Source organism: Meriones unguiculatus, chromosome 15 (assembly GCF_030254825.1).
Source record: "Meriones unguiculatus strain TT.TT164.6M chromosome 15, Bangor_MerUng_6.1, whole genome shotgun sequence".
Lineage (NCBI taxonomy): Eukaryota > Metazoa > Chordata > Mammalia > Rodentia > Muridae > Meriones > Meriones unguiculatus.
The window spans coordinates 73024542-73048435 of record NC_083362.1 but is presented as its reverse complement, the minus strand read 5'-3'; the positions used below and the strand labels follow the sequence as shown (position 1 = coordinate 73048435).

At 47.1% G+C, this 23894-nt stretch overlaps 1 protein-coding gene across 2 annotated transcripts in view; it reads right to left on the bottom strand.

The window, feature by feature from the left end:
• Positions 1 to 17219: 17219 nt before the first annotated feature.
• Inpp5d (inositol polyphosphate-5-phosphatase D) overlaps positions 17220 to 23894 on the bottom strand; it is a 100717-nt gene continuing 94042 nt past the window's right edge. Inside the window, exons 25-27 of one of the 2 annotated variants that reach the window (XM_021644613.2) lie at positions 23185 to 23454; positions 19345 to 19939; positions 17220 to 18382 (exon numbers count right to left, since the gene is read on the bottom strand). In XM_021644613.2, coding sequence (XP_021500288.1) covers positions 18380 to 18382; positions 19345 to 19939; positions 23185 to 23454 — 868 coding nt within the window. In that variant the 3' untranslated portion in view covers positions 17220 to 18379. Of the gene's footprint in view, positions 18383 to 19344; positions 19940 to 23184; positions 23455 to 23894 lie in introns of those variants that run through there. The other variant, XM_021644615.2, reaches the window with a different exon arrangement.

Genomic DNA, 23894 nt, shown 5'->3' with positions numbered 1-23894 from the left:
GAGTGCTTGAGAGCTCTGGTGAGGTCTGAGGACTTTGCCACCCCACCCCGATTCTACAAGGGAATGCCAAAATGTCCAGTCTTGAAGGACAATCACAAGTAACCATAGCTGTTTCTGATGAAGATGCTAATGACTGTCATGCTAAGAGGGTGATGGCCCAGATGCCTCATCTTATTCTACTTTCCAATCTGCAGGAGCTCCAGATCAGCCTTTAGCCTTGGATGCTGTTTTCCTTGCTCTCCCTGTTGCTTTAATTCTCTTTGTCTTTTAATCAGCAAATGAAAATAGTTCAGTCCCAGTGTGGACCAAGCTTAGGGATGAGCAAGGAGATAAAGCTATCCCAGGCATGGGTCCTGGCCTCCAGGAACTCTCTGCAGAGGAGACCTGCTTGTATATTATTTATGGAACATAACATACGATGGCAGTAAGTTCCTAGACCTTCCACTCTCTTCTGTTCCCATTTAATCCTCTTGCTATTATCCTTTCTTTTAAAAAACAGTTCTTGCATTTGTTTGTTTTGATACAAGCTCTCACATATGTAGCCTCAGCTCACCTTGAACTCAAGAGATCTGCTTGCCTCTGCCTCTGGATTGCTGGGATTAAATGTATGCATCACCATGCCTGGAAATCTCTGTGTTTTTAATTCTTCACTTTTATTTTCATTTTTTCCAAATATATTCAAAATATATCACTCCAAATAAAACCAAATAAATGGAACTGTGTTAGTGTATTAACTGCATATTGTTTAACCCCAGGAGCTGTTAGAGAAACCTAATATTTGCTAGGAAACCAACTTACACCAAGTTTTAGACACACCAAGACATGCCCCCCCCCCGTGTCAATAGAGAGACTTCTTTACAGGCATTCATCACTTGGCTTTTTCACTCCCTCTGTTTTCTTATGTCTTTAGCACTAGTGATTTCACAGATGCTTGCAAAAGGCAAGACATTTTCATTGTGAAGAATCCTTGCACATAGAACTCATGTCCTGAAACTCAAACTGAAGTATGACAACTTCATACCTGTTTGTTGTTGCTGTTGAAGCAGAGTCTCAATCTGTAGCTCAGGCTGGCCTAGGACTCGCATTCCTCATGGTGGGGTGGCAGGTGTATAGCCATGTTTAGACTTGGAGATTGCATATGTAAAAACCAGCCAAGACGGCACTATCGGCACTCGTGGACATACAGCCCCCTTAGAGGGGCCCTTGTTGTCTCCTCTGTATGTTGGCTGCTGCTTTGATTTTAAAATGTATTTATTTGATGTGTATGGGTGGTTTGCCTACATGTATATTGTGTTCACCATGTACATGCCTGGGCCCTGGCAAAGCGGAAGGGACACATTGGATCCCCTGGGGCAGGAGTTACAGAATAGTCAGCCACCATGTTGGTACTGGGGACTGAGCCCAGGTCCTTTGTAAGAGCAGCAAGTGCTTTTAACCAGTGGGCCATCTTCCCAGCCCCCTCTACATGGCACTTCTAACAAGTCAGGACTGTGATCCTTGGCAGAGTATGGGGCTCTCATTTTTTTTAACCTTTAAGGAAATTATAATATTTCCCTTAATCACTCTTGCTTTCTCCTACTGTGAATAATGGTTAATTTTTTTGAGTGCTTTTTGCTTATCAGGCACTATTTTCTTAGTATCAACTTGTGTTTTTCCTCACAACACTGTGGTTCAAGTAATTATTACTATGTCATTTTTATAGCTGGAGAGACAGACATAAAGAGATGTTTGGTAAGTGGCAGAGCTCAGGTATAGCCAGGAAGACTGATGTCAGACTTGGTTGGTTTAACTGTGTGACAGGTTTTTGTCTGTTTTGGGTTGAGGTAGTACAAAGCACTGGAATGCTTTTCACTGCCAGCGGTGGATATACAATCTGGCTACCTTACTGGGAATGAAAGACAGTGGTCCGGATTTGGGGCGCTGTGAAGCAGGGATGAGACTGGCCCCCAGGAATCCCTGTCACCCGAGGCAGACCATTCAGAATATTGGTATCTTTTTCCTTCTACAACCTGCTGCTTTCCTTCCCCTTTGCCTGTGGGCCTCCTGTTTTTGTTACCAGCCTCCCATCCCCATGGCGGATCAGTGGCTCACCTAGGAGAGCTTGATCTCCGGGCTCCAGTCTTAACTCACAGGAGAGGACTTTTACAGAGCAGCGGGTGCCCTTGCCTCACAACGGCGGCACGTGGCACGATAACGGGCCGGTCTTCTTGAGGGCCCATTTGGAGGGGTGGGGGGATTCCCAGAAGGGACTCCTAGAACACACCTCTGCTTGGGTTACTCAGCTCTCCTCCTCCTACCCTTTTGGTAACAGCCTCTTCCTTCCTGGCTACGTGCACGGTCTGGATCATGTTGGGTTTTTCTTCTTCCCCGTCACCTACCACTATTACAGCAGGCAAGCCCAGGGCTAGATAGACAACATGGTGGTCACTGAGTCAGTCCTTTCCACTTGCAAGTGATGACCAAGGCTGACCTTCTTTTAGCACTCTGTGTGAGCAGTCACCCCTGTCCAAAACTCAGGAGTTTCTGGAGCTGAGATCACATGAATTTTGAGTAAGTCAAATTCTGCTTTAAATGATAGTATTTGCTGGTGAGATACTGATTTTTTAAATTGTAAAAGTTATAATTAGAAAGATGAGAATAACCTAGAATATTAGAAAATACTGTTGCCATATGTTGGAGCTATTTTTTTTCTTTTCTTCCTAAACAGAAAATGAAGGGACACCATTTCAAATTGGGCTGTTCAGATGAGTCATGAGATATTTATAGCTCCACAGGGTGTCTCGCCAACACTGCACTCTCACTGGCAGACCCAGAACGCGAGGCAGCAGAAGACGCAACAAACGAATATTGAAATATCTTATGCCATGAGATACGCTTCTTTGCTTAGCAGTCAAGTTGACATTTGTCTTCAGTAAGACTCAGAGTTGAGGCAGCAATTTATTGAGATGCTTTTCAAATTCGAATGCCTAATGTGGCAGTTACTTTTTTTTTTAAGATTGATTTATTTATTATGTATACAGTGGTCTGCCTGTACACCTGCACCCCAGAAGAAGGCACCAGATCTCATTATAAATAGTTGTGAGCCACCATGTGGTTGCTGGGAATTGAACTCAGGACCTCTGGAAGAGTAGCCAATGTTCCTAATTTCTGAGCCCTCTCTCCAGCCCAAAGCAGTTACTCTTGACTGTTGGGCAGGGAAGATAACTCAGTCAATAATGTGCTGACACTTTAGCTTGAGGAGCTATCAGAGTTTGGATTTTATGCAAACAAAACAAAACAAAAAAAACTATATGTGTCTATATAAAACAAAAAAACTATGTGTCTAAAACCCAATATCTAGGGTTTAACGGGTGGGGCAGAAGAAGACAAGTGGATCCTGAAGCTCATTGGCCAACCAGTGTCACCATGTAGGGAACTCCAGGCTCACTGAGAACCCCTGTCTCAAAAAATAAGGTGGAGGATAAAAGAAGATACTCACGGTTGACCTTTGTCTGCCCACATACACGTGTGCCTGCATGTACCACACGCACACATATACTAATGGCACCCCAACACACACAGACTTGACTGACAGCTTGACGGATCGATGCCTAGATTAGCAAAGAACAACTCTGAATGTGTCCGTGAGGGCTTTACAGAGCGAATTAACTAATGGATAAAGACCTGCCTTGAACATGGGTGGCACTATCCAATAAGCTGGGGGCCAAGATGGAGTAAACAGGGTTTTACAGGAGGAGGAAGCCAAACAACACAAGTGCACACTTGGATTCTCAATCCTGTGATGTGAATAAGCATCATAGCTCTGTCACAACCTCTGGGCTGGAATCTCAACAATAAAGCTTGCCTTCCTTAAATGGTTTCAGGTGTCTGTCACATGGATGAGATCTGACAAGGATACCCAAGTAGAAGGAGAAATCCAGGGACACAGTTTTCTCCAGGGATGTAGCCAGTGATGGCTACTCCACCTGGCACTGTGACGTTAGGTCCTGACCATTTTTTAAAATTTTAATGTAGCTGGGCATGGTAGTAGATGCCTTTAATCCCAGCACTTGGGAGGCAGTGGCAGGTGAATCTCTTGAGTTCAAGGCCAGCATGGTCCTCAGAGTAAGTTTTAAGACAGCCAAGGCTATGCAGAGAAACCTTACCTAAACAAAACAAAACAAAAAACTAAAAGAAAAAAAATCAGAGGCCATCCTGCCTTGTGCTGAGGGTAGCGGGCACCAGTAATGAACAAATATGTGATGGAGAGCTGGAAAAGACAGAAAAACAGAATGGTACATGTACTGTGGAGAGAGGTAGAAATGGAGACTTTAAGATAGTGAGGTGATGTGGGTGTCCTCCATTGCCACCTGAGGCCATGGTAATGTCCCAGCCTGTACTGCCTCCAAGGGCCATGTCTGGGTCCAAGGTCCAGCCAAGGTGTATGTTGATGTCAGTGGCCTAGGTTACCACCCAAGGCCATGTGGATGTCCATGGTCTAGGATGCTGCCTGAAGCCATGTTGATGTCTGTGGTCCATGCTGCAGCTGTGGCCATACTGATCTGAGTGGCTTACCCTGCCACCTTCGACCATGGTGCTGTCTATGGGTTGGGCTGTCTCTGAGGGCCTGCCCTGAAGTATGGTTGATATTCCCTGTGACACTGCATTGAAAAAAACTGATTTTTTTCTTTCCCAGCAGGTACCTATCACAAATAGCTTTTTGGTTAGGAGTGAGAATTTGTGTCTACTTCCCTTTCTCCATGCTTGGATTTTGTCTAGTTTGACCTGTACAGATGTGCATTCATGTTGTCACAGTCTCTGTGAGGTCATACGTGTATCAGCCCTGCTGTGTCTGGAAGATGCTATTTCCTGGCTTTTGGAATCTTTCCCCTTTTTCCATGTAGATTCCTGAGCTTGTGGGGAATGGCTTGATAGAGACATCCTATTTAGGGTTGTCTGGGACTCTGCACACTGTCTAGTGGTGGATCACTTTGTACCATCTACTGCAAGGAGAAGCTTCTCTGATGAGGGCTGAGTGATGTTCTGCTCTATAGCAATATCTCATCAGCTTTTTGTCCCAGACTTCTTTCCAATAAGAGAAGGTTTTTACCCCTGTGCACATCTTAGTCTCTTATCAAGCTTCCTCATAGCTAAATATTCTTTGGAAATTTCTTCATGTCTTTCTTAATTTTGTCAAGTACATTCGAGTACAAGTAGCTTCTTCAGTAACTAAAGGGAAATACAGACCTTGTTCCGCTGAAAATGTGGGCAGTCCAGCCCAGGGCAGAAGGGCCTAGCATGCTGTTCTGGCATATTGCCTTGACAACAGAACACTTTAGGTAGGGAATTGGATAATGAAAAGAAACTTATTTGGCTTAGGGTAGGCTGAGCTATCGAAGATGGAGGAGCAGTGTCTGCGGAGGGTCTTCTTCCTACACCACAGTACAGCAAAAGCACCATGTGGAGGGAGGGCAGCAGGAGGAAGGGGAGGGCAGACTCATCCTTTATTAGGGGCATCAATAATGGCATCCACCCATCCATGCAGGCAGGTTCTGGGGACACATCCAAGCCACAGCACTTGTAGGGCACAGCAGGGTCTCGGACAATGTCTAACTGTCCTGTCCTCCGGACGCTAGCAACCCAGCCCCGCCATCATGAGGTCCAAGTCGAGGTAGAGATAAAGGAATGGTTTCTCTAGTCCTTAACCAACCTTTGGGATTTATCAAGGGCCTGCCTGACTCTGCCCTAGACCTTGAAGGTAAACCAGCAACTCACGCTCTGCTGGGTGGATAACCACACCTTCTCAAATGCTCACTCCCTCTCTCTCCTCCTCTTCCTCTCTCCTCTCTCCATCCTCCCATTTTCTTAAATTCTCAAGGTCTCATCTTCTTGATCCAACATCATCCCAGGCTGCGAAGGTTATGGCTAGCCACCATTCTCCATTCTAGACATCTTGTCACTGAAGACATTGTGTTTTAGAAAGGAGAAGTGGTCTTTTAGAGTCTGGACAAGAAGTGGGTGATAGGAGTATATCAGAAAGACAACCATTCTGGCTATTGGTTTCCAGGACTTAAACTATAGGAATATGTCTCTGGACCGCAGAACAGACTTAGCAGGTAAAGGTGCCTGCCAAGCTTGACCACCTGACTTCAATCCTCAGAAGCCACCTGGTAGGTAGGCTCCCTAGAGGTGAAGGGGCAGTTAACATTGTCCTCACTCTTCTACACTCACTACAAATGGAGCCAACCCAGGAGAAAACCCAGGTCTAAAGGAAATGCTCCCCTCCCCCATTGACAGCAGCCTGGTGGTCTCTTCCTGGACTGTGTGGACTGCTGCTTTGTCACCGACGAGATGTGGTCTGCATAGCTCTTGGTGGGTGGCAATAGAAACATTTTAGTTCTTCCTGTGCATCCTGTAAGAAGCCATTTGCCACACACAGCTGATTACAAGGAAGCCCAAGATGGACTCATGTTGGAACTGATGAGAGGAAGGGGTGAGGGATGCTTGGTCAGTGGTCGTTGGTTTCAGCCATGACAGCTGATGCCTCAGGCTTGTGAATGAGGGCCATTCAAGAAGCTTTGGATGACCTAGCCCTGGCTGCCAGCCAAGTATAACTTCATAATACTTCTCCAGATAAGAGCATCAAGCTGAGCCCAGTCAGCTACTGAAGTGTGAGAGTGGTAAATTGTGGGTTAGAATGTTGGGGTGATATCCAAACAAAATCAAGGTTCCCTCAGAGAGAAAGAAGCAGGAGACAGCCACTGTGTAGGCTACCAATTGAGGTCCCTGTGTGCTTCTGGGAGAATGCACACAGACCCCACAGTATGGCAGATAACTGTCTGAGTACAAGTCCAAGCAATGCTGGGTCGTTCAGTTGTAAAGTCTTCCCATTTTCTTAGAGAGAGAGAGAGAGAGTGTGTGTGTTTCCCAGCATAGAGACGAACATACTTATTCTGATAGATGACTGCGGTGAAGGTGGTGTGTCTTTCAAGTTGCTGGTAAGATGGCTCAGTGGGTAAATGAACTTGTCACTAAGCCTGAGAACCTGAGTTTGATCCCCAGCACCCACAGAGTAGAAGGAAGAGGAGAGAGTTGACTCCCACAAGCTGATCTCTGATGTCCACACTAAGGTTGTGGCACTTGTGGGCACGTGCAAGCATGTATATACACAAATGGACAAAAGCAAACAAATGTAATTTTAAAAAGAAAGGAACACTTGGGGATGTGGATCTAGCTCAGCTGGTCGACTGCTTGCCTAGCATTCACAAGGCCCTGGGTTTGAGTCCCTGAAACAGGCCCACATTTATAATCCTAGCACTAGTGAGGTAGAAGCAGGAGGATCAGAAGTTCAGGGTTCTACTTGGCTACATGGTGAGTACATGGCCAGCCTGGACTATATAAAACCATGTGTTTAAAAAAAATTCAGTCTGATGGCTGGGACTATAATTCAGTGGCAGAGCACTTGTCCAGCATTTGAAAGGCCTTGTCTGGCCATCTTTGCCAACATCTATAGAAATTAGTGTCCACAGTTATTGCTCCTGTACAAGGTGAGGAGGAGAACAGACTTTTAAAAGAAAGACTTTGACCTCTATGAACCCTTTCTTGGGCCCTATGTATGATTCTGCAGAGCGGGGGCCTCTGCCTAACACCCAGCCAGACCCAGGGCAAGCTCTCTTACATCAACACACACTGGAGGTCGTCTTAGTAATTTCTTGTTTCAATATATATTTTGGACAAAGCAACTACAGAGAGGAACCACTTTTTTGGCTCACAGTTCAAGGGCAAAGTCCATTATAGAGGGGAGTAGTGTGACAGGACCTTGGGGGGACTGGTCACAGTGCATCCGAAATCAATACGCAGAGAGGAATAAATGCTGGTGCTCAGCCAGCTTTCTCCTTTTTTCAGGCCATTCAGGGTCCCAGCCCAGGGAATGGTGTCAAGCACACTTAGGGTGGGTCTCCCAATCTCAATGAACTGAACCAAACAGTCCCTCACAAGGAAGCCCAGAGGTTACCTACCTAGGTAATTCTAGAGGCTGTCTCCTCGGTGATTTTAGAGTCTCTCAAGTTGACAGTATTAACAATCACAAGGACCAAACTTTCAGCCTTGAGGCCAAAACTTGCCTATTATGTCCTAAAAACATCAGGGAAGCCTTGGTGTCTTGAACACACCTCCCCAGAAAACAAGCACACTCATACAGGAAACACTCACACCCACTGAACTCTGAGTAAAAAGACTCTGCTGGAGTCACTATGGAACCCAAATCAGCAGCCATGGCATCTCCTGGATTCCACTAGCTAAGGGACATGGTGGCTTTGGGATAAACAACCTGCTTCACCACAAAAGGGAAGGATGCTGGAAAGGAATTCTTCTCAGATAGAACTTCCTTTTTTGAGTTAAAGAAAACTCTATCTGCTTGCATCTCACCAAAGCTGCTTTCCTGAGAAATAGCCAAGCCTATGTCCTTTGGAGTCTTGTTTCTTCCTGATTCGTATGCAGAAGCCCTAAGCTTGCTCTAACTGTATCTGACATAGGGCCGAAGTTTTATAGCTACTAATAGGTTACAACAGATTTTATACCCAGGTTAGAAATATTTTAAATAAATAGGGCCTGGTGGTGCACACCTGTAATCCCAGCACTTGGGAGGCAGAAGCAGGTGGATCTCTGTGAGGTTAAGGCCAGCCTTGTCTACAAAGGGAGTACAGGGCAGCCAAGGCTACACAGAGAAACCCCATCTCAAAAACAAACAAACAAACAAAAGAAGTATTTTAAATAATCTACACAGAGTGTAAATTGCAGTTACAATTTACACTCCTTAACAAAATCTGACTCTATTTGTAGGTCACCTGGGATTGTAATCACATTACGTGATCCCTTCATTCCTCTCTTACCACATCCCCAAGTCCAATGAGGGAACAGCTACGCCTCTTTCTACGTGCAGTCACTGGAAGTCCAGCTAACAGGTTAGGAGAGACGTGGTGCAGGATAGGGTCTGCCACACTCAGGGCCATTGCTTTCTGCTTTTTGTTTTGTAGTTGCTTAGAGTCTGATGCTGAGATGCACAGCAAATTAAACGGCAACAAAATGTGTTTTGCAACCAGCAAAGAGCAAAGGTGCCTTTAAATTTAGCATTCTGATTTCATTAAACCTTTTTTTTTATTCCGGCACATAGAACATGCTGTGAAAAAGAAATCACAGAATGACATAAAACAACCTCTCTGTCATCTGGGAGGCTATATTTAGAGTCATCTCTAAATGTTTCTGCGCCACTGGGACTGTGGGAAAGATTTTCCTTTTCATTATGCAACATTATGAACAGGAACCAAAAATGTAAGACAGCTAGTTTTAATATTTTTTGTTAACACCATATTGTTGAATGGTGCAGTGCCAACAGCAAGGGAGAGCAGGCGCAAACCTGCTGTCCATACGCTGTGGCGTGAATAATAACAGCACGGGTGGAAACGGGACAGGGAGGAGCCTAAAAGGTCTCTGTGCAAAGAGTACTTCTAACACAAGTCTGAGGACCTGAATTAGGAGCTGGGTGTGGTGGCATGTGCCTGTAATGCCAGTGCTGGGGACGAGGGGGGACAGGTAGATCCCAGGCACTCAATGACCTCTGAATCTAGCAGAAACAGGGAGGTTCAGATACAGAGACCCTGTCTCAAAAATATGGTGGATCGAGAGTAGAGAAAGAAGATATTTAAAGTTGATCTCTCACCTCCCCATGTGGACACATAGGCGATCGGCACACGCACGCACAAATGCATGCGCATGCACACAGACAGACAGACAGACAGACAGACAGACAGACACACACACACACACACACACACACCGATATACAGTCTGAACTCTGAAACAAGAGAATCACAGGATGACCCAATGGCACATGGGAAATAAGGGTAATGTTCCCAGGTGCTGACCATATGAGGCTTGAAGGCAGGAATCACAGAGAAAGGCTCTAGAATCTTCTGGACACATTGAGAGCCACTGCAGTTCACTGATTTTTACCCCAGAGATTATTTCCTGCAGTCTTCTCACTCAGGATTCTGAGATGTATTTATTACCCTTCTTATAAGTGGCAGAGAAAGAAGAAGGCTTTGTTAATGCTGAGGTGGTGTCTGAACCTAGGTCTGACTTTTGTTTGCTCACTTTGCCTGCTCCCTGCTTTACCTCAAGTATGGGTCATGCATCAAATCCTTTGAGAAGGTTTTTTTTTTTTTTAGAAATAAAATGACGTGGTCAGGTATTCCAAAAGGACCCAAAATACTTGCTGAAATTCAGCTTCCCAGGCTCCACTTAGACTAAGAGAATCAACTACCTGTTAATTATCTTGGCATGGCCTAGGAACCTGCATTTAAATAGGTTCTTCAGGTAATTTTATGTGAAGCAAGTTGTAGTGGTTTTTTTCTTGGCACTAAGATGGAACCCAGAGCCTCACGCACAGGTAAGAGCTCTACCATTTAGCCACCTCCAGCACCTTTTAAACGCTTTTTATTTTGAGGCAGAGGCTCATTAAGTTGCCCAAGTTGCCTTTTGAACTTCCTTTGTAGCTCTGGCTGGCTTTGAGTTTGCATCCTCCTGCCTCAGCCTCCTGGCTGCTGGGATTCTAGCCACGTACCACCACACCCAGCTGAGTGTCATTATTTTGAAGGAAGAGGAAGCGGAGATGATCATGTAACTGTCCTTGTGCTCCACAGATGTGCTGGAGAGAGCTTTCCCCACAGAAAAAACACAAACCTTTGCACGGCAGCAAATTGTGAAACCGCAGCCTGGCTTCCACCTGGCGCTCGGTGTACTTTCAGGCCCTGCTGCTTTTGTGATCAGGTGGTATTTACGTGGGGAATAAAATCTTCGTATTAACATAAGCAAAACATAATTAGAAAAATCTGTTATAAAAACCATTCTGCTTTCTAAGCCAAAGCTAAATGACTTTGGGGTAAAACATGCCAAGAATTCTACTTTGTTAGCTCATGCAATTACAAACGACTGCCATACCAATGGCTGGCACTGTCTATTTTCCTTAATGATTTGGACACTTGTCCTCCATCCCCACCCCATACTCCAAATAAATGTATAGTTTGAGAGTTGCTGTCAAAATGTAACAGGTTGTTCTTGTTTTCCAGGCACAGCCCTTCCCCTCTATGAATTCTCTGCCTTCTCAATGAGCTCTGGGCTGTGGGCTAGCTCTTAAGGGTGCTGTCTCTAACCAGGCTCCCCTTACCCTCTAACTTCTGGTTGAGTTTTCCTCCTAGGTGGTTTTGGTTTCCTCCATTGCTGTAGCTCTTCCTGAGCTTCCGCTCACTGGGTAACACACACCCATCAGGTCCAAGAAGAGTGAAGGCTTTGTGCTTCTGTTGTCTCCCAAGTGCCTTAGCTTCCATTGCTGGGTCTTCATCTCTGCCTGTTTTTGTCTCCCTCTCTTTCCCCCATTCTCCTTTCTTCTTCCCCTCTCCCTCTTCCCCTCTTTTTCCCTCTTCTCCTGCAACTACATAATGGGAAGTCAAGCAAGTCCTATGGGAAAATGACTCCTAGATGTTGTAGCTACAGCCCAGCTTACCTGAGGTCTCAGCTGGCAGACATCATCCTCACCATCCTATAAGACTTTGGAACTTTGTAAATGAGTGACTGTCCAGGTGTCTGCAGTCCCACTCCCCGAGGGGAGAATTAAGCTGAATTGAGTGAGCAAAATTATTAGGAAAACTTCTGAGCTGCGGGCAGTTTATTACCAGCATCAGATGAGTGCCACAAAGGCTGTACAGCCAGACTTGTATCTTTGAAACTGACCTGCAGGCGACCCCCTGTATAGCAACACCAGGGAGAGGATTTGGAGAAGATGGAAAGATTTCCTCCTGGGATGAGTTAAGAAGGTAGTATTTTAACCCAACGTTTTGTACCTGGCACATAGTAAGTACTTAATAAATGCATATTTTGAGTGAAAAAAAGATGCCGCTTGCAATGGCCAATAGCGCCCATGAGCAGACGTTAGCAAGAATAACAATGGAAATGGGGTAGAAAGATGACGCCAAGGCTCTCATTTGGTTCAAAGCCAAAGTGGGTGTTGCAAGTGTGGGTCTGAGCTCTTATGCTCTGTCTAATAGCAAGTGGAGTCAGGAGATGGCTTAACAGCACATCTATATATGTCTGTGGGGGAAATGGCTTTAGAGGCTGGTTGTAGAAGTTTTCAGAGAGAATGCTGTCTTCTTGTAACAGAACAGGACAAGGGCCAAGCTGGTGTGAAGTAGCAACCCAAGGTGTGGCCACGATGGGCTTAGGGTAGACAGGGCGGGGTGGGAGGCTGTAGAAAGATCGGAGAGAAGTTCCTGTCGGCCAGCTGACTGAAGAATTTTCATAGCAAAGATGGATAATAGCATCTGTTGGATAATAGTACTCTGTTGGCTGTGTAGTTTGGGATGCAGCAAGCACTCATTGCCCAAAACTCCCCATGAAGTCTGCTTTATGATGTGGCCTTCTGTGGGTGATGTTTGGGGAGTGAAGGAAACAGACTGGGTCTGTCGAGAGGCAGAAAAGGGTCAGAAAGACCAGAGTTAGGGAAGAAATGGAGATGTAGAGCTAGAAAGAGTAGAAGAAGCACAGTGCCCCAAGAGCCAGCCCCACATCTTCTTGTTGAACCCACATGTGAGCGCTGTAGCACTGAGCTCTGTCACCAGCTCAAGAACCCCCACTTCTGAGAGATTGCCCTAGAGACAAAAACATTTCCCGCAGCCTATTAATAGTGAGTATTACCCTATTCTATGTGAGGCACACACACTGAGTTTCTTTTCCTGTTGCAGTGACAAACGGCTTGAGGGTTACTGTCCACCACATCCACCTGTAGCGGCAGAAGCTGTCTGGTGACTTTGCATCCAGGGCCGGGAAGCAGGGAAAAGGGAGTTTTAGCACTTGGTTCTCTTTCTTCCCTACTTTTTCACTCAGCCCAGGACCCTAGTTCATGGGGGTGGGGGCAGGGGTGTTGCTGCTGCCCATATTCCGGGTAGGATTTTCCTCTTCAGCTAAGCCTCTCTGAAAAAGCCTTACAGATAAATCCTAGGGAATTTTCAATGAAGTCCAGTTGACAATGAAGTGTCACCACCACAATTAATCTATCTCCATTCACCACCTATCAGAGTTCCACTCCCTGGTGACTAAGCATTCAAATATGTGAGCCTATGGGAGGGGCATATTTATTCAAACCACCACAGTTTATGTATTTTTATTTTTCTTGGACATGATGAAATTCTAAATTTTAGTATGTTCCCCTAAAGTACATTAACTTTTTAAAAAGTTAATCTTAGACAAATTCTGTTTCTCCTGGGAAAAATACTTGTCCAAAGTCATACAGCTAATAGGTAATTAACTTCAGATAATTGATGATGATGATGATAGATGGTAGTGGTATTGAGACTTCGTCTCACTATATAGCTCTTGGATGGCCTGGAACTTACTACATGAATCAGGCTGGCCTCAAACTTGCACCATTCCTCCCACTCCTTTTGAGTGACAGAATTACAGGCATGTGTCAAAATGCCTAGCATAAGCTAAAAGAAAAAAAAAATTGCTTCTCTAAATTCTCATCTTTTTAAGTGAAGTCAGAATTTGAGCTCAGTCTATGGTGGGTTTTATTTACCATCTCTCTCTTTGCTTGCTGTGGGCTTGTGTCTTTTCAAGGTGGAAGTGCCTCATTCCAGCTTTGGAAGCATGGCACCACCTCCCACCCCCAACTCCAGGTGATGAGTCCTCAGTAAGATTGAGCAAGCAAGGTTACTGAAAAAATAGAGGATTGCTAATCAAAATCCAGACAGAAGACGACAAACCTACTGATCAGGGATATACTTTAATTAAAAATTGTTTGTAGTTTAGCTGATCAAATTGAATTGGGCATTTTATACCTTTGTTTGCTAAACTTCTGACCATGAAGCCCTATAATGCTTCTGTTTGGGTCCCTGTCTGTGTTTTTCCCAGAAGCTTTAGCTTTTAAGCTTTTTGAGCCTCTGGGGTTCTTTCTCCCCTTAGGGCCTATGCACCTCCTTCTAGCCATACGTCTTTCTTGGGTCTTCCATGCTGGCTTTTTTCAAGAGACAGAACATATGCAAAGGGAGTGCCCCTTAGAAAGAGATGTCTTTCTGAGCAACCAGAAACCTCGGCTACTGGCAAGTGGAGCAGACACACCAGTGCCTCATTGTGTCACACATGGCTCTCCCATGTGCTGTCCTTCAGGCTGGAGGGCTCTTGCCTGGTCTTTGGAGCTAGCTTTTTGCTTAGACCAGGAGAGCTGAGGATTACTGAGCTCCCAGAGGCAGCAGCCCTTAACATGAATGTCTGTGGGTGGTGTAATAGGTATTTGCTGCTGTCCACTGGTCAAGCCCAGTGGTCACCTACTCATGAGGGATCTCTTCTTTCCTTGCCTCAGATCTCTGCTTTCTACTGAATGCCTCCTTGCACTTGAGTCTGCCTTATTGTCTGAACCCACACTAATGAGACAGGTACAGATTCTCCTGGCCTCAAATTGGCTGACTGCCCTGGAAACTGCACTTATTTTCTTCCTCTCCTTCCTCCTCCTCTTTCTCCATACTTCCTCTTCTTGTGTGTTGCTTGTATGTGTACATACTTGACTGTGTGTGTGTACTGTATGCATGTATAAGTGAGTACAAGGCATGCAAATGCCACAGAGTGTATAGAGTTAGAGGAAAACTTTCGGAAGTTCAGCTTAGTTGAGGCATGGCCTCTTGTTTCTGCTGCTGCGAAATAAGCATAACTCCAGGCTACCTAGCCCATGAGTTTCTAGGCAACCCTCCCCTCTCTTCTTTCCACCTCTCAGTAGGAGTGCTGGGGTTACAGAGGCATGAGCATACTTAGCTTTTTACACAAGTTCTGGGGATCCAATTCAGGTTGCTGGGCTTGCTTAAGACTCTATTTTCAGGAAACACAAAACAAGATATTTAAACACCATTTTGTCTGACCCTCACCCATGGCCAGGTCCTGCCTCCTGGTCTCCTCAGGCCCAGCACAACTGAGGCTGAATGGGACGATGGAGAACATGAACTATGTATATCAAGTCTGAGATCACTTAGGGTGTAGGCCCAATGGCGGGTCTTCTGTGAGCTGAGAAAAAAATCAGCTTGGAGGAGCCACCAATCAGAGAATAACCAGACGTTGATTTTCAGTACCTGGACTTCGTGTGCCTGTGAGTCCCTGCACAAAGCAGAACACTTTTCTCAGAATGAGACCTTGAAGGGGGCTGGTAAATATGGGGGTGAGACCATATTTGCATCACAAAGGATCTCTCTGTTGGAGAGGAAAGCTGGGTGAGCTAACTGCCTGGTAGAAAGCTTCTGGGTCTTTCCATAGCTGGGTCTCCATGGAAATTAGTTTGCAGAGAGAAAGGAGCTATTTTAAGGACAAGCAAAGACAGACCTGGTAGGCTGGGGTTAGGGAAAGTATCCGTGGGAGAGAGCTTTGCTCAGTGACTCACCTCCTTCCTATCTATCGGTGGTTAGAGAGCCACAGTAAAGCAACAGAAATGCTGGACAGAGGAGTAAAGTGACCGCCCGTCTAGCCCCACAGGTGGTCTGGCAGGGCGGCAGCCACCCTCTGGACCCGTGGTATGGAGAGCAGATGCAGATACAGTCAGTGATGCCAGAGACCATTATTATGGTAACAGGAAATCTGGGCTTTGACCAGCTTGCATAACCACACAGAGAAGGGTGGATTTGCTTTTGGAAAGACAAAGTGACTGTCGATCTACAATTTTAGGGGTAATGGGTCATCTTATGGGTGGGGCAGTTTGTGAACGAAGCTTGTTAACTGCCCGGCCTTCTTGGTTATGGAGCTCAGTGAAGGAAACTGAAGTGAAGAGGGGGTGTCAATATCTGGCTCCTCACTCCATAGAAGGGTGTTGGAGGGTGTGGGCAGGACAGAATTGCTAGGAAGAGAGACAGCTAGCTAGAATGGGTCCTGGGAGATGGTGGTGGCCCAGAGTCCAGAGAAGGTGACCAGGGAGTTCATGTGTACGGGACTGAGAGCCTGGGAGGACAAGAATAAAACTTCAATTGTGGTGTTTCCAGTTTTGAGCATCAGGGGGCCCCAGTTGACCATCCACATGTAAAGCGAGGTTCTCAAGATAGCTGTGCTGCATTGCTGAGGAAGAAAAAGAGAGTTTATTCAGGTGAAAAGAGCTCTGAGTGAAGGGAAAGGGAACATCGCATGTCCCTCCTCGCTGCTTTTCCTTTAGCCTGCAGGAATGATAGGGGAGACCCAACTACCGGGAGGATCTTTTTGCTATTTCATGGATGAGCAGTTGCAGGCACCTCACATAGCAAGCTGGCCACTAAAGTAGCAAGAGTCCCATGGGCCAAAGGCAATAGGGTCCTGGTCCTCAACTCTGGAGTCACAAGGGAGTATTACCCAGAGGAAAAGTGACCTGAGGAACAGCAGGGTGTGTGTGCGGGGCGGGTGTGTGCCTACATTTCCTGTGCCTTTTCTTTAGACTATTGAGCAATCCCCAGATGTGTCTCTACTGTGACCCTTGGTTTACTGTCAGAATGCTGGGGCCTAGAGCTAGGGATGAAGTTCTTTGCAGGTATAGTTCTTTGTGGGGACCAAGAAGTGAATCTGCAGGAGGAGAGGCATTCACCTCAGTAGAGGTGAGCTGTTGTTCTGGAATACTCTCAGCCTTGAGTCTACCCAGTCACAGGTACCATCACAGCAGGTAGTTCATTGTTTACTCAGTGCCTCCCAAGGTTGCTGCTCCCGGGAGCTCTGTTTAGGCCCCAGCCCTGGGGTCCATGCGAGTTCACGAGAGATGCTGAATATTTTAAAATGGAAGGAACGGTGACATGTGTTATGGCACCTTACAAGTGGTACCAGGCAGAATCTATGCTAGTCCTCTGGCCTGAGGCTATACCCTAACTTGAAAGCTCATGGACCAGGAATGGTTTGTGTGGGTTTACTGTCCCTGGAATAATCAGAACTTGTGGGCTATTGGTCAGCCAATGTCAGAGGACACTTGTGGAAGTTGGGTGGCTGCAGGACATTTACAGTCCTACACAGATATATGTATGAAAGGAGTGAGTCTACCCTTGTCCATGCCCAACTTCAGACTGTCTCCATGGTGAGAATACTATTTTTCTGGCCATTAGAAACATTCAGCTCCTCCCCCTGCCCCACAGTCTCTCTGTGATAGTTACAGCACAGGGAAGAATTGTGGCCCTGGGTATCAGGAAGATGCCGCACAGTCAGGACCCTATAGAAAGGCACAATTTATTGGTCACACAGACAGGGAAACATAGGGGATATACCTGCTCTCCTGCAGACTCTTGATCTGGTTTCCTACACTAATCCTGATACATCAAAAAGCAAGACAAGAAAAGGCATCACCATCCAAGTCTCCTGGTAATCAAAGACACAGGGCGAGCCACTCAGCTTGGGAAGAAGCTGCACTATCGTGAGAGCTTAGGGACCAAGGCTCACCTTCCCTGATAGCAGGCTAGAGCGCTCAGCCATTGGGGACAATGGTGGACAGTCTTCCTCAGTACATCAGAAGTGTTGCAGAGCGGGGGTGGGTGGGCTTGGCCCAGCCCAGGTTATGGTGGTAGCTGTCCATCTCAGTGGCACAGGAAGTATCGGTCCCTATAGCTCAGCAGAGGTCCGACATGGCTGGCTTAGCTGAGGCCAGATCTCTTCACTAGTGAGTTAGAGCTGATCTCTGACTCCCGCAAACTTAGAACCCAACAGAAACCAGGCCGATCTGGGCTGTGACGATCCCCAGCTTAGCTAAAGCAGCTTGCATCTCTGAAGTTGGACAGGGCCAGGCTCCTTGTGCCCTAATCGGGCATGCAGATGCTTCAGGTGCCTGCAGTGGAGCCTGGCTAGCTCTAAGGATTACTGGTTTTCTTAATGCTTTGTTTGAACTTCTTGGGACCCGCCATTTGGGATTGCTGGGTCTGGGCCCATGGCGATTCAGGGTGACTGAACCTCAGCTCTGGAGGCCAGCCTGACAAACGTCTGTAAAGCTCCTAACACAGAAGGTGGCACCTGACCGTTATTATTATTAATATTATTATTATTTATCGCTTCATCCTTAGATGAGCATCTCAGTTCTTTCTTTAAAACAGCAACGGCAAGAAGGCCCTGGAGTCCAAGTTCTGAGACCCAGGTGCGGCTGTCAGTGGTCCGTATGGCACATGTTTTCCACCCAGCTCCAGCGTCTGCCACAGTGTTGCAGCCAGCACACTCTTTGGACCACAGAGAAGTGAGGCCCTTTCCTGAAAAAATACACAGCCTTGGACTTGAAGCTGGGCAAGAAGAGCTAGCAGGAGGTCCTCCGAGGCATCCTGGAGAGGCTTAGACCCTCTCTGTGGGGTTCCTCCAGGCTCCCATCACCAGTGGCTCACCAGGGACTTCACTGTAAGATGAGAACAAGAGCTGTCAGGGCCTTGCTACCTCCAGGCCGCATTTGACTGTGCTGTGATGAGGAGGACATGAAGAAGCCACACTGTCTTAATTGCCTGATATGCTAATTCATACACATGCTATAAACCTATAATACATGTGAAATAGATACATGCTGTATATAGTATATGAAACATGATAATTGTAAAAAAATGATAACATATAGTAACAATATGTGGCATAATCTATTTCTTCCCATAAATGTAAACAGCATATGCCATTAATAGCTCCTTTTTACAGATAGAAAAGGCAGAGAGCTGTGCAGTGGAGATCTGGGATTTAAATCCAGCATGGGACTGTGGTGCAGCATTTGTCGAGTGGAGGCCCCGAAGTTTGACCCTCAGCGCTGCAATGAACATAACAACAGAACAGCCAGTAGGCTGGTTCTAGAGTCTGTTCCGTGAGATACCGAGGATTGCTGAAGGCTTCATCGAGGCTTCCTGTGTACTCTGCCACTGAGCTACAGCCTTGGCTCCCACTCTTGCTGCTGGCTGTCTTGCCATCTAGCCCAGGCTGACCTTGAACACCCAGTCGTCCTGCCATAGACTTCCAGAGTGCTGGGATTATAGAGATGCACTTATCCTGTCCAATCTCAACTGTGCTTTCTTTTCTTTCTTTCTTTTTTTTTTTAAATCATAGTTAGTTTTTTGTTCCAGAATAAATCTATTCTATAGGAAGAGGATATTCTGCCTGAAGTCTCTAAAATACCAGGAATGCTTTAAGTGCATATTCTAATTAAGGATGATAAGACTAAAATATTAGTAACCTAGACTTTCTTACTCTACAGAGCCAGGACTTTATCCACAGCTCCTCTCTGTCCGTCTCAAGAATCATCAAGAATCACTGCATGTGCCCTGGAGGACACATGGAGATACACACACACACACACACACACGTACATACAGCTTAACACACCTGCATGGCAGTCCTGCCAAGAAGGCCCTCCTCATGGCGGTGCTTGCCATGGTGGGGGAGTTCTGAGTTGTCACGGTAGTCTCTGCCTTTGGAATGCTGCAGCTGCAGGACTGCGGGGCTCTTGGCTGGCAGGGGCGGCCGTGGAGCTGGGATGGGAGTGGTCTGCTGGCTCATTTCTGACCTGGAAGGCTTGATAGGCCTCTTGACTGGCACCGGGGCTTGGGAACCGGCTGAGGCCTTGGGCTTCCCTTGGTTCTTGTCCCCACTGGGCACCCTGCCCTCAGCAGACGAGGAACAGGTAAAGGAGCGGATCCGGGGTGTGGGGCCAAAGACAGGCATAGGGGCCTGTTTGCTTGTCCCTTTGACACCCTCCACCTCTTGGGCTTTGGGGAGCAGTATGCTGGGTGTTGAGATTCCCGGGTCTGGGCAGGGCGGGGGCTCCTTCCGTAGCATCTTGGGGGACTCCTGTTCTTTCCTGGGCGCCGGCTTAGGGAAGGAGCTCACGGACCCATATAGCGGGTTCTCAAACATCTCTGGCTTTGTCAGCTGCAGGTCCTCCTGGAGCAGAACTTCCACCTTTCCCAGGTCGCTGGGCCTGGAACCATGGGGAAGAGGAGAGGACAACGGGGTTCAGAAGTGAGGACTCTGGGTTTCATTTAGGGGTGATAAAATGTTCTGGGACTAAGTACAGTAGTGGTCATGTAAGGTGCTATATACAAATGCCACTAACTTATTCATTTCCCAGGGGATAATACATGAACTTCACTTTGAAAATTAAACAAAACAAAACAACAAAACCACAGGGACTCACTATGTCTCCCCGGCTGATGTAGACCTGACCAGGGATCCAGCCTCTCTGTCTGCTGAGCGCTGGGATTAAAGGCACGCAACACCATGCCGGGCTAAAGTTAGAGTCCGGGAATGACCTCCTGATCCTCCCGCCTCTGCATCTTCAGACCTTACCCGCAGATGTACTCATTTTTAACATTAGTATATAAATAAGAGATGATGGAGCTGGGCGTGAGGCTGCTCACTTTTAATCCCAGAGCTATTATGTAGCCAGCTACATAATAGAGAGGTTGTATCTGAGAGAGAGAGAGAGAGAGAGAGAGAGAGAGAGAGAATGGTACTATGCCATTCCAAGTTTCTCCGTGTCTCCTCAGAGGCAACCTTGATTCTGTGTAAACCAGAGCATTTTAGAGATTTGGTAGAAAGAGTAGCACGTAGGAAGTCACCACTTATGTGTGAGGTTCTACTGTGACACAGCAAAGCTGACATGCCCCACAAAGCAAACCCTGGGCTCAAGGGCCAATACTGTGCTCAAGGGCACAGTACTCTTTCCAGGGGCTTAAAGTTTCCTCTCTGGAGGGCTCAGGGAAGCATAGTTTCTGTGACAGTTAATCTCAGTTATCAGCGTCTGGAGGACTGTCTGGAGTAGATAGTTAGGTGGGAAGACTCCCTCACGGTGGGCAGCGCCGTTCCATAAGCTGGACTCCTAGACTGAATAAAAAGGAGAAAGCCATGCACACTGGTGAAAGTCAGGGGACAACCTGTGGGGGCCACATCTCGCTTCCACTGCATCAGCTCTAGGGACGGAACTCAGACTGTCAGTCTTGGTGGCAAGCACCTTCACCCACCGAGCCAAGTCACCAGCCGGCCTTTTCGTTTTTGGAAAACCTGGAAGTCACTATATACCCCAAAATGTTGAGAGCGTAACAGATGCTAAAAGCCAGCCCCTCTCTCTGATCCTCTTGGACCAGTCTGGACTATCTAAGACCTCTAGATTGGGTAGGTCTGCGGAAGACCGCTGTGTATGGGATGTAACCTGATACAGCATCTCAGATGAAGCAGAATGCTAGATGGAAAGTGAAAACAAGAGGCCAGGGGCTGAAGAGATGGCTTAGTAATTAAGAGTACTTGCTCCTCTTCCAGAGGACCCAGGTTCGATTCCCAATATCTACATAGTGGCTTACACCTGTATGTAATTGCAGTTCTTGGGAACCCAATGTCCTCTTCTGGCCTCTGAGGTCCATTGCCTGTGGTGGACAGAAGCAGGCACCGCCCCTGCGCATGTGTGTGTGTATTAAGAAAACACCCATAAGGCTTGGTACCTGACTATCCACTCAGCTGTAGACATGGAGGGGGCAGGGGTTGGAGCCAAGGAGATGGAGGCTAAAGAGTGTTCCCTCCAGCCAGGTGTTCAGGGTGCTTCTGCTATACTTATGAGGAGGTTAGAAAAAACTGATTAAATTGAGAGTTTTAATCTGCCAAGTAGAGGTGACAGGAAACCAAGCCCTTATCCAGGGGACAGAGTCAGATCTTATGCAGAAGCCTGGCCAGGGTCCATACAGTCTTCAGCATACAACCTTGACCTCAGATGGCAGTTGTCCTTGCTTACCAGGAAGTGTTTCTCAGGAGATGGGACTTTTAAATGCTAAAGTTGGAGCAGCCCTGGGCAGTCTGGGATGGTTGGCCATTGCCCTTCTGCCCTGTAGGAGTGGTGGGAGGACCTTGAGGTACCAGCGATATCCGCTGCCTTTATTCAGGTTGAGCTGGAATGGCAGGCAGATGTGGGAGCTTTGAGGGATTTGCTTCTAATTCAGTTCTCTCCTTGATGAGAGGTGAGCTTAGAACCTAGCTCTGTGGGGCCCTCCCTGAGAGATGCCTACCCCTATGCTGTCACTTAGTGCTGGAGGGATCATGTTCCCACCAAGCTCTGTTCACATTACGAAGCACAAACCAACTTCTACTCTGGGAGCATCTGAGGAGCACTCCATGAACTTCCATCTTCTTCGTGGCTGCTCCTAGCTTTGCTTCTCGGGTCACTGAAGAGCCTTCCCCAGCCAAGCTCTTGCCTTTGTCTTTGATCCGCATTCATTCCCAATGATACTGAGGCTATCTTCCTCTTGCTCTAATGAAGGAGACTTAGATCAGGCGAGGCTCAGGGCACTGCCCTCTCTCCTTCCAGCTAGTTCAGGTGACAGCTAAGGCACGGGACTGTCAGGGCCTCTCTGGAGAAATCCCCAGACAGGCCTGGCATGGGCGTTTGACTTGGGGGGTCTGGAAGAGAACAATACTGGGGATGATACCCCGGCACAGGTGCCTGTTTACTATTAGTTAGCTCCACTAAGGAACTGAAGACCTGAGGAGGAAAGAAAAGAAAGCAGTGCCTGGGAAAGAGGCTGAATTCGAGAGCCCGTGTCATCTCAAAGTGCTAAAGGTACTGTGAGAGGAGACACATCTAGATCCCTGTTAACTGGGTCTGGATGTCTCTTGGCCATCTGTCATTTTGTAGGAACGGGATCCCCCCCAGTGTTCTCCTTAGATCATTAGGAACTCCACCTCTGGGCTGTGTGGTTCTTCCTAAACCTGTTTTGTGTAATTCTCTCTATAGGGGGACAGCTCTGCCTTCACTTGGGTTCCTAGTCCCAATTTATTTTTCCAGTTGCCACCAATGGGAGAATCCAGATATGTATACGAGAACATGGATGCTTGTTTTTAAGAAAAGAAAGAGATTTGAGGTAGAGGACGGCTTCTGCTCAGAAATCCTCACCTTTTCCACTGAGCCCTCCAGAGATTACAGGATGCCAGGGGATGTCACTGGTTTCAGAAATGTCGTTTTCAGTAAATGCAGTTTTTATAAGAAGATGCTTTTCTTGGCTACTACCTACCCAGGCCCCTTTAAAATCAAGTTGTACCAGTTGTTTAGGACGGACAGAAGCCAAAGTTGTAAGCAGAACCAACTACAACGCTGTCCTCTCCAAGCAGCCATCTTTGGGAGCCCCCAGGGGGCGCTGGTGAGCAGGAAAAAAAAAACCAACCAATTTAGAGGACACTCACCTTGCCTCTTGCACTCTGGAGCAGGGACCTCGGTTGGCTGGTAAAAACTTCTTTGGTGACAAAGGTGGTTGTGAGGGAGGGGTTGGAGGACCCTCTCCCTTTCCAGGCCCCAGGGAGGAGTCCTTGGGTGGCTGGTCATAACTCCAGGGTGTGGGTTGCTGGTCTGGGGACAGGGTTGATTTCCCGTGCAGGGGCTGTCCGAAGGGCCCCACGCCAATGTAGTTTGGATTGATAATCTCACTGAGGCTGGAGACACCACAGGCAGGGACCCTGTAGGAAGATGTGGAGGCACATTTGAGGCCTCCTGCCTTCTTGCTTGGCACCAGCCTGAGGAAAATGTTCCTTGGCTTCTCAGCCTCTCAGTGCCTTCATTTCTGGGGCACATCAATTCATTCATTCATGCATGTCCGTATGTAATGCAAGAAAGAGAAACAAGAGTTCAAGTTGGGACAAGCAGGAGGGCTGAGACCCACAGGCAGAATCTAGCTGGAGTTGATTGACACAAGGCTGTCTTTGAATTGAATTTAGATGAAATGTAGAAGAGAGGAGAAACAGTGCTCTGGGCAGCGGTCGGTGGTATGGTCCTGAGGTCAGGGGTTGCAAGTCACCACACGGGGAGAGTAGAATGAGACTCTGGAAGGCCCAGGCCTGTGGAAGGTGTGTGTGTGTTGGGGGGGACAAGAGCACATTTTTCAAGGTAGACTGGACAA